The sequence below is a fragment of the Palaemon carinicauda genome, chromosome 34 (genome assembly GCF_036898095.1).
Source record: "Palaemon carinicauda isolate YSFRI2023 chromosome 34, ASM3689809v2, whole genome shotgun sequence".
In the NCBI taxonomy this organism is placed as follows: Eukaryota; Metazoa; Arthropoda; class Malacostraca; order Decapoda; family Palaemonidae; genus Palaemon; species Palaemon carinicauda.
In genome coordinates, this window is record NC_090758.1 from 68,471,530 (window position 1) to 68,482,288 (window position 10,759).

The 10,759-nt window shown below is 46.2% G+C and overlaps 1 protein-coding gene across 1 annotated transcript; it reads left to right on the forward strand.

The window, feature by feature from the left end:
* Positions 1 to 334: 334 nt before the first annotated feature.
* Positions 335 to 9,942, forward strand: LOC137627014 (puff II/9-2 protein-like). The gene is made up of 2 exons (XM_068357995.1): positions 335 to 648; positions 9,804 to 9,942. Exons 1-2 carry the CDS (start codon positions 335 to 337, stop codon positions 9,940 to 9,942), a joined length of 453 nt encoding a protein of 150 aa, XP_068214096.1.
* The last annotated feature ends 817 nt before the right edge of the window (positions 9,943 to 10,759 follow it).

Here is a 10,759-nt window from a genome sequence, read left to right on the forward strand (position 1 = left end):
CAAAAGGAAGGATCCTTAATGTATAGGATGACCTCTTGGATGAGGTCTAAGGACCCCTTCAACTCTGAGGGCGGGATGGAGGAGAAGGTGGAAGGAGGGCCCCCAGAGGAAAATAATCAGAAAAGAGAAGAGCTGAAGGAGAAGGAGAATATCCAAAAGACATTTGAGGAACGCATCGATTTCCTGCAAAAAGAACTGGAAGCAGCTTTTGCCGAGATCAGTCTAAGAAAGGAAGAACAATCGAAATTCTTAAGAGGAGAATGAAGAGCTGAGAGCAGAGAATCAGCATCTCAGTAACATCATCGGAAGTCTTCAAATCGATAAGCAAATCGATATGGAAAATTTGACGACAAAGATTGACGACCTAGAACGCACAAACGAACATCTAAAAAAGGAATTCTGCAATCAAGAAGTTATCCTGGAACAATACAAGAATGAATTAATGGAGAAAGAAAAAGAAAATATTAAACTAAAAGAAAAATTGGATAAAGTTCGTCAGAACAAAAGGAAACTGGAAATATTCGCTGAAAAGAAAATGGAAGTAATAAAGCAGATTTCAGAACAGAAGCAGGAATTGGAAGAAAGCCTCAATGAGGCAAAAATAAATGATCTGCTCAGGAATGAGCGCTACAAAGGAATTTTACAAGAGTTAGAAAATTACAAAAAAGAAAATTTGAAATTGAGTGACTTGGAGCAAAAAAACATCCAATTGAGTCAAGAACTGGAAACATTCAAATCTGAAAAAAATGTTGGTCTCAAGGACGAGCTGCTTGCGGCAAATGAGATCATCCCTTCACTCAAGGAGGAACTTGAAGAGGGAGATAAGACGAAAGAAGAAAACAAACCTCAAATGACGAAACTGAGACTTAACAAGACAAGTTTAAAAATGGATATTAAGGATGGTCAAAAGGATGTCCAAAAGGATGACAGAGACAATAAAAGTGAGGAGAAAGTAGTCGAGGCACAGGATCAGGATACCAACGGACGTAAGGCTGAGAAGGAGGAAGTTGGAGGCGCATCTGGTGTGGGTCAGGTGCTTGGCTGGCTACTAGCCTCAAAAGGCGCTCTCCATGGCACCAGCAACACCCAGGAAGAGCAGCTCAAAAAGGAAATTTCCACGGACGAGGAGAAGGAGGAGAAGGAGGAGGAGGACAAGGAGAAGGAGGAGAAGGAGGAGGAGGAGGAGGAGGAGAAGGAGGAGAAGGAGAAGGAGGAGAAGGAGGAGGAGGAGAAGAAGGAGGAGGAGAAGGAGAAGGAGGAGAAGGAGAAGGAGGAGAAGGAGGAGGAGGAGAAGAAAAAGGAAGAAAAGATTAAAAAAACTACACGAAAACTTATCGTGTTTGACCTGGAACCCGAGAAGCCCAAAAGGGCCATCTCCTCATCCGACAGTAGTCACATCACCTTCCAAGGTGAAAAGGTTAGAGTGACCACCACAAGGGACTCTGGCCTCAACAGGTACGTGACTGTCAACTTGCATGTGCCCAGGAGGTTCCACAGAGCCATATATGGAGTGGAAGGAAGGACGCTGATGGAAATCACCCGCCACAGTGGAGTCAGCTTAATAGATATGCCACAAAGGCACGAATATAGTCATTCAATCACCATCAGTGGTACTATTAAGCAGGTTCAGTTAGCAGCTGATCATATCGAATGGCTTCTGAAGAGTCTCACCGGCACTTAAATATTTCGATCAGCAAATGGATAAAAATGAAAAACACAAAAAAAAAATAAAAAAATAAAAAATCCCAAAAAAAATAAAAAAATAAAAAATCCCCCAAAAAAGAAGAAAAAATGAAAACACCAAAAAAAGTTTTTTTGCCATATTAGTTTAATTTCAGTTTATTTTGTGAGGGTAAGGAGATTCAGCCGAGTTTTGCCAGGACCAAATCTTCAAATAATTGTGCTAAATCCAATCACATCCACAGGAAGGAGATCCCCCCCCCCCGATCTTTAAACTGACTGACTGACAGACAGCTACAGGGAGGATACTTGGAAGGACTGGCCAGCTTGGAGGATACAAGGCTTACTATCCAGCTTGAATTACAATTCTTGGAATAACCTGGAGGACAATGGCCTACTGAGGGAAGAAACCCCGCTGAGACTAGTATGCTTTGCACCTTGAGGGACGAGTACAAGCCGTTTGTCAAGTGTACAAATGGTCGGATATCTAGATCTATTCTTTCGGATATCAACCTTCGGGTGGTTCTGGGGGAATGATCTAGAAGACCGGCTCTGCAGAGGGAACGAGCTAGGCTTCTTCTAGTAGGCAGTCTTGTCCTTAAAGGTTGGACCAAGATAATCAGCTAGTGAAGGAAGCTGCGCCTCTTCGGAGCAGGTCAGTCTGGAAAGGTGTTCTGATATCAAATGGCTGCTGATGAAGGTTGAAGAACTGAGATGAACAGAGTGAAGTTTTGGTCCTTACGATTGGCGAGTTGATGCCCTCACAATTTTATGAAAGGAATAGTATCTTCTTTTTCTTCTTTTTTTTTTTAGGTTTAAGGTTTTTTTTTTTAGGTTTAAGGTTTTTTTTCTAGGTTTAAGGTCTTTTTTTTTTAGGCTTAAGGACTGGCTATGCAGGTGAAGAAACTCTGAATGATGAATGAGCGTGTCTTGTTTAAGTGGGTAAAATGACGATTGGCTCCACCAACCGGCCAAAAATTTATGCTTGGCTTCACCGTACTGCCCACTAGGCTTCGCCGACCGGCCCACACAATGACGCTTGGCTTCACCGCCTGGCCTAAAATGGCACTTGGCTTCACCACCGGGCCCACTTGGCTTCACTGCCCGGCCCAACAATAGCGCTTGGCTTCACCGCCTGGCCCGCTTGGCTTCATCGCCCGGCACAACAATGGCGCTTGGCTTCACCGCCTGGCCCGCTTGGCTTCATCGCCCGGCTTACAATAGCGCTTGGCTTCACCGCCTGGCCCGCTTGGCTTCATCGCCCGGCTTACAATGGCGCTTGGCTTCACCGCCTGGCCCGCTTGGCTTCATCGCCCGGCTTACAATGGCGCTTGGCTTCACCGCCGGCGAACAATGGCGCTTGGCTTCACCGCCCAGCTTACAATGGCGCTTGGCTTTACCGCCCGGCTTACAATGGCACTTGGCTTCACCGCCTGGCCCGCTTGGCTTCACCGCCCCGGCTTACAATGGCGCTTGGCTTCACCGCCCGGCTTATAATGGCGCTTGGCTTCATCGCCCGGCCCAACAATGGCGCTTGGCTTCACCGCCCGGCTTACAATGGCGCTTGGCTTCACCGCCTGGCCCGCTTGGCTTCATCGCCCGGCTTACAATGGCGCTTGGCTTCACCGCCTGGCCCGCTTGGCTTCATCGCCCGGCTTACAATGGCGCTTGGCTTCACCGCCGGCAAACAATGGCGCTTCGCTTCACCGCCCAGCTTACAATGGCGCTTGGCTTCACCGCCCGGCTTATAATGGCGCTTGACTTCATCGCCCGGCCCAAAAATGGCGCTTGGCTTCACCGCCCGGCTTACAATGGCGCTTGGCTTCACCGCCTGGCCCGCTTGGCTTTACCGCCCGGCTTACAATGGCGCTTGGCTTCACCGCCTGGCCCGCTTGGCTTCACCGCCCGGCTTACAATGGCGCTTGGCTTCACCGCCTGGCTTGCTTGGCTTCACCTCCTGGCCCGCTTGGCTTCACCGCCTGGCTTACAACGGCGCTTGGCTTCACCGCCTGGCTTACAATGGCGCTTGGCTTCACCGCCTGGCCCGCTTGGCTTTACCGCCCGGCTTACAATGGCTCTTGGCTTCACCGCCTGGCCCACTTGGCTTCACCGCCCGGCTTACAATGGCGCTTGGCTTCACCGCCCGGCTTACAATGGCGCTTGGCTTCATCGCCCGGCCCAACAATGGCGCTTGGCTTCACCGCCCGGCTTACAATGGCGCTTGGCTTCACCGCCTGGCCCGCTTGGCTTTACCGCCCGGCTTACAATGGCGCTTGGCTTCACCGCCTGGCCCGCTTGGCTCCACCGCCCGGCTTACAATGGCGCTTGGCTTCACCGCCTGGCCCGCTTGGCTTCACTGCCTGGCCCGCTTGGCTTCACCGCCTGGCTTACAATGGCGCTTGGCTTCACCGCCTGGCCCGCTTGGCTTCACCGCCCGGCTTACAATGGCGCTTGGCTTCACCGCCCGGCTTAAAATGGCGCTTGGCTTCACCGCCCAGCTTACAATGGCGCTTGGCTTCACCGCCCGGCTTACAATGGCGCTTGGCTTCATCGCCCGGACCAACAATGGTGCTTGGCTTCACCGCCTGACTTACAATGGCGCTTGGCTTCACCGCTTGGACTGCTTGGCTTCACCGCCCGCCTTTCAATGGCGCTTGGCTTCACCGCCCGGCTTACAAAGGCGCTTGGCTTCACCGCCCGGCTTACAATGGCGCTTGGCTTCACAGCCCGGCTTACAATGGCGCTTGGCTTCACCGCCCGGCCCAACAATGGCGCTTGGCTTCATCGCCTGGCCCAACAATGTTGCTTGGCTTCACTGCCCGGCTTACAATGGCGCTTGGCTTCATCGCCCGGCTTACAATGGCGCTTGGCTTCATCGCCCGGCCCAACAATGGCGCTTGGCTTCACCGCCTGACTTACAATGGCGCTTGGCTCCACCGCCTGGCTTACAATGGCGCTTGGCTTCACCGCCTGGCCCTCTTGGCTTCACCGCCTGGCCTGCTTAGCTTCACCGCCTGGCCTGCCTGGCTTCACCGCCCGGCTTACAATGGCGCTTGGCTTCATCGCACCGTTCAACAATGGCGCTTGGCTTCACCGCCCGGCTTACAATGGCGCTTGGCTTCACCGCCTGGCCCGTTTGGCTTCACTGCCCGGCCTACAATGGCGCTTGGCTTCACCCCCTGGACCAATTGGCTTTACCACCCGGCACAATAATGGCGCTTGGCTTCACCGCCTGGCCCGCTTGGCTTTACCGCCCGGCACAATAATGGCGCTTGGCTTCATCGCCCGGTCCAAAAATGGCGCTAGGCTTCACCGCCCGGCTTACAATGGCGCTTGGCTTCACTGCCTGGCCCGCTTGGCTTCACCGCCCGGCTTACAATGGCGCTTGGCTTCACTGCCTGGCCCGCTTGGCTTCACTGCCCGGCTTACAATGGCGCTTGGCTTCACCGCCTGGCCCACTTGGCTTTACCGCCCGGCACAATAATGACGCTTGGCTTCACCGCCAGGCCTAAATTTGATGCTTGGCTTCACCGCCTGGAAAAACAATGACCCTTGGCTTCACCTCTGAAATTCAAATATCATCAGTCAGGACTGACTAGTAATAAGCTAGCTGTAGTGAGGGAAGTTGGTCGAAAGCTATTTCAGTACGAAGGGCAACCTCTGGCGCGGCGGAAAAACCCGTAAGTTCAATGCCCAGAAAACTGAAGTAGGTTTCAAATTGCTTCTCTAAGTAATCCAACTCAAATACAAGTCATGACTGATCTTAATAGGCTAGCTGTAGTGAGGGAAGTTGGCTGAAAGCTATTTCAGTAAGAAGGGCAACCTCTGGCGCGGCGGAAAAACCCGTAAGTTCAATGCCCAGAAAACTGAAGTAGGTTTCAAATTGCTTCTCTAAGTAATCCAACTCAAATACAAGTCATGACTGATCTTAATAGGCTAGCTGTAGTGAGGGAAGTTGGCTGAAAGCTATTTCAGTAGGAAGGGCCACCTCTGGCGCGGCGGAAAAACCCGTAAGTTCAATGCCCAGAAAACTGAAGTAGGTTTCAAATTGCTTCTCTAAGTAATCCAACTCAAATACAAGTCATGACTGATCTTAATAGGCTAGCTGTAGTGAGGGAAGTTGGCCAAAAGCTATTTCAGTAGGAAGGGCAACCTCTGGCGCGGTGGAAAACCCGTAAGTTCAATGCCCAGAAAACTGAAGTAGGTTTCAAATTGCTTCTCTAGGTAATCCAACTCAAATACAAGTCATGACTGATCTTAATAGGCTAGCTGTAGTGAGGGGAGTTGGCCGGAAGCTATTTCAGTAGGAAGGGCAACCTCTGGCGCGGCGGAAAAACCCGTAAGTTCAATGCCCAGAAAACTGAAGTAGGTTTCAAATTGCTTCTCTAGGTAATCCAACTCAAATACAAGTCATGACTGATCTTAATAGGCTAGCTGTAGTGAGGGAAGTTGGCTGAAAGCTATTTCAGTAAGAAGGGCAACCTCTGGCGCGGCGGAAAAACCCGTAAGTTCAATGCCCAGAAAACTGAAGTAGGTTTCAAATTGCTTCTCTAAGTAATCCAACTCAAATACAAGTCATGACTGATCTTAATAGGCTAGCTGAAGTGAGGGAAGTTGGCCGAAAGCTATTTCAGTAGGAAGGGCAACCTCTGGCGCGGCGGAAAAACCCTTAAGTTCAATGCCCAGAAAACTGAAGTAGGTTTCAAATTGCTTCTCTAGGTAATCCAACTCAAATACAAGTCATGACTGATCTTAATAGGCTAGCTGTAGTGAGGGGAGTTGGCTGAAAGCTATTTCAGTAGGAAGGGCAACCTCTGGCGCGGCGGAAAAACCCGTAAGTTCAATGCCCAGAAAACTGAAGTAGGTTTCAAATTGCTTCTCTAGGTAATCCAACTCAAATACAAGTCATGACTGATCTTAATAGGCTAGCTGTAGTGAGGGAAGTTGGCCGAAAGCTATTTCAGTAGGAAGGGCAACCTCTGGCGCGGCGGAAAAACTCGTAAGTTCAATGCCCAGAAAACTGAAGTAGGTTTCAAATTGCTTCTCTAAGTAATCCAACTCAAATACAAGTCATGACTGATCTTAATAGGCTAGCTGTAGTGAGGGAAGTTGGCCGAAAGCTATTTTAGTAAGAAGGGCAACCTCTGGCGCGGCGGAAAAACCCGTAAGTTCAATGCCCAGAAAACTGAAGTAGGTTTCAAATTGCTTCTCTAAGTAATCCAACTCAAATACAAGTCATGACTGATCTTAATAGGCTAGCTGTAGTGAGGGAAGTTGGCCGAAAGCTATTTTAGTGAGAAGGGCAACCTCTGGCGCGGCGGAAAAACCCGTAAGTTCAATGCCCAGAAAACTGAAGTAGGTTTCAAATTGCTTCTCTAAGTAATCCAACTCAAATACAAGTCATGACTGATCTTAATAGGCTAGCTGTAGTGAGGGAAGTTGGCCGAAAGCTATTTTAGTGAGAAGGGCAACCTCTGGCGCGGCGGAAAAACCCGTAAGTTCAATGCCCAGAAAACTGAAGTAGGTTTCAAATTGCTTCTCTAAGTAATCCAACTCAAATACAAGTCATGACTGATCTTAATAGGCTAGCTGTAGTGAGGGAAGTTGGCCGAAAGCTATTTCAGTAGGAAGGGCAACCTCTGGCGCGGCGGAAAAACCCGTAAGTTCAATGCCCAGAAAACTGAAGTAGGTTTCAAATTGCTTCTCTAGGTAATCCAACTCAAATACAAGTCATGACTGATCTTAATAGGCTAGCTGTAGTGAGGGGAGTTGGCCGAAAGCTATTTCAGTAGGAAGGGCAACCTCTGGCGCGGCGGAAAAACCCGTAAGTTCAATGCCCAGAAAACTGAAGTAGGTTTCAAATTGCTTCTCTAGGTAATCCAACTCAAATACAAGTCTTGACTGATCTTAATAGGCTAGCTGTAGTGAGGGAAGTTGGCCCAAAGCTATTTCAGTAGGAAGGGCAACCTCTGGCGCGGCGGAAAAACCCGTAAGTTCAATGCCCAGAAAACTGAAGTAGGTTTCAAATTGCTTCTCTAAATAATCCAACTCAAATACAAGTCATGACTGATCTTAATAGGCTAGCTGTAGTGAGGGAAGTTGGTCGAAAGCTATTTTAGTAAGAAGGGCAACCTCTGGCGCGGCGGAAAAACCCGTAAGTTCAATGCCCAGAAAACTGAAGTAGGTTTCAAATTGCTTCTCTAAATAATCCAACTCAAATACAAGTCATGACTGATCTTAATAGGCTAGCTGTAGGCAGGGAAGTTGGCCGAAAGCTATTTTAGTAAGAAGGGCAACCTCTGGCGCGGCGGAAAAACCCGTAAGTTCAATGCCCAGAAAACTGAAGTAGGTTTCAAATTGCTTCTCTAAGTAATCCAACTCAAATACAAGTCATGACTGATCTTAATAGGCTAGCTGTAGTGAGGGAAGTTGGCCGAAAGCTATTTCAGTAGGAAGGGCAACCTCTGGCGCGGCGGAAATACTCGTAAGTTCAATGCCCAGAAAACTGAAGTAGGTTTCAAATTGCTTCTCTAAGTAATCCAACTCAAATACAAGTCATGACTGATCTTAATAGGCTAGCTGTAGTGAGGGAAGTTGGTCGAAAGCTATTTCAGTAGGAAGGGCAACCTCTGGCGCGGCGGAAAAACCCGTAAGTTCAATGCCCAGAAAACTAAAGTAGGTTTCAAATTGCTTCTCTAAGTAATCCAACTCAAATACAAGTCATGACTGATCTTAATAGGCTAGCTGTAGTGAGGGAAGTAGGCCGAAAGCTATTTCAGTTCGAAGGGCAACCTCTGGCGCGGCGGAAAAACCCGTAAGTTCAATGCCCAGAAAACTGAAGTAGGTTTCAAATTGCTTCCCTTATTCTTCCGACTCAAATATAAGTCATGAATTATCATAATACATTTATGAAGTACTGATGAATTATGAATTGAGATGAAAAGGAAATAAAAAAGGGAAGGAAGAAAGGGTCGTGGGAACCAAGCCTGCCATAATGGATGTGGGCAAAACCCACCTGATGAGCTCTTTGGTAAGAGCGAAACCCTTATGTATGTCACTTTGGTAGTGGTATGTATGAATTGATTAATTTTTATATATTTATTCATATATATATATATATATATATATATATATATATAAATATATATATATATATATATATAAATATATATATATATATATATATATATATATATGTATGTATGTATGACATATTCACACACATGGCTTTCTGGTAGAAGGGAGTGTATAATTAGAATCCCATTGATGGTTAAGTGTTGGCCTTCAAATGGCGATGCTTACAGCTCCATCTATTATGAGATGGCCGTAGCTCCTCTCCTTCTGAACAATGTGTGTTCCATCAAATCATTTCGTATGAGAGGGTTTCTGGTCGTGGACATCAATATAATTTTGGTTTACCCAGAGGAAATATGTGAATCACGACACCCTGAAGATGTACGCAAGCCAGTAGAAATCGGGGGACAATGAACGAACATTATATTGATATTCATGACGAGAAACCCTCTCATACAGAATGATTTGATGGAACACACATTGTTCAGAAGGAGAGGAACGAAGGCCAGCTCATGATAGCTCAAGCTGTAAGCATCGCCATTTAAAGGCCAACACTTAACATTCAATGGGATTCTAGTCATACACTCCCTTCAAGATGAAAGCAATATGGATAATCTCTGTGGTGGTGTATGTGCCTGCTTATGTGTCTAAGTGCGTAAGCACATGTGTAAGTGTGTATAGTAAATAATCAACAATTATCCTCTTCTTAATCTAGGGATTTTTTAAATTTGTAATAGTTTAAATTTCCAATTTTTAGTTTTATATAGAATATATTTCTGAAATATTCAATTATAATTTTTGTAGAACCTCATACATAAAATGAGTCTAAAGTTTATATTAATCTGCAGATTGGTGATGGTGGGAGATTTTTGTCTGATCGCTCACAGCAAACCAACCTAGTATGGGTGACCCTGACTAGTATAGCTATGCAATATGTTCTAGCCACTGCAGATTGGTGATGGTGGGAGATTTTCATCTGATCGCTCACCGCAAGCGAACCTATAGTGCATAGAATGGTTTATGTGATAGTCCATATTTCATAATTTCAGATTGGAAGTTGAGAAACTTGTACAGTTTCTGAAAACATTTGACAGATGTTGGAATAAGATTCAGAAGTTTTCAGAATTCAAGTCCTTAGTTCCGAGAAAGGGTTGTGATGGCCGATGTGGTAACGTCCCTGACTGCTGAATGCCAGACTGCGGTTCGAGTACCGCTCAAGCTCGTTAGTTTCTTTGGTCCCTGTAACCTCACCATTCTTGAGAGCTAAGGATGGGGGGTTTGGGGAGGCTAACCTACAGGTCTACCTGCTGAGTCATCAGCAGCCATTGCCTGACCCTCCTTGGTCCTAGCTTTGGGTGGGGAGGGGGCTTGGGCGCTGATTATATGCATATATATAGTCACTCTCTAGGGCATTGTCCTGCTTGATAGGGCAATGTCACTGTCTCTTTCCTCTGTTATCGTGAGTGACCATTAAATGTCTTTTCTGTCTGTATCTATTTTTGTGTTTCATGTTAATCTATTTACCTTTTCATCTACTTTCATTCTATAATAGAATCTAAACTTTTATTTTGAAATATCGGTTTTTATTTTTCAATATTACCATACAAAAAATATTTGAAATGTTGAATATGTTTTCGAATCGAAACAGAGACCCAATTTGAAAATGGGTAAAAATTGAAGATACTCCCGGAGGCAATTAAAGGTTTAAAGGTCGCTCATGAATGGTTAGAGTTCTCTTGCTTAAGGGTACACTCGGACACACTATTCTATCTTATTTCTTCCACTTGTTCTGTTAAAGTTTTTTTATAGTTTATATAGGTAATATTTATTTTAATGTTGTCACTGTTCTTAAAATATTTCATTTTACTTTATTTTATTATTATTATTATTTATTTATTATTATTTATTTATTATTATTTATTTACTATTCATTTTTCCTTGTTTCCTTTCATCACTGGGATATTTTTCCTGTTGGGGCCCCTGGGCTTACAGCATCCTGCTTTTC

Excerpts from the sequence above, each read along its gene's own strand:
- LOC137627014 (XM_068357995.1), top strand. The coding sequence starts at position 335 with ATGGAAAATTTGACGACAAAGATTGACGACCTAGAACGCACAAACGAA. Across the intron at positions 649-9,803 it reads TACAAAGGAATTTTACAAGA|ATTGGAAGTTGAGAAACTTG; the intron begins GTTAGAAAATTA and ends TCATAATTTCAG.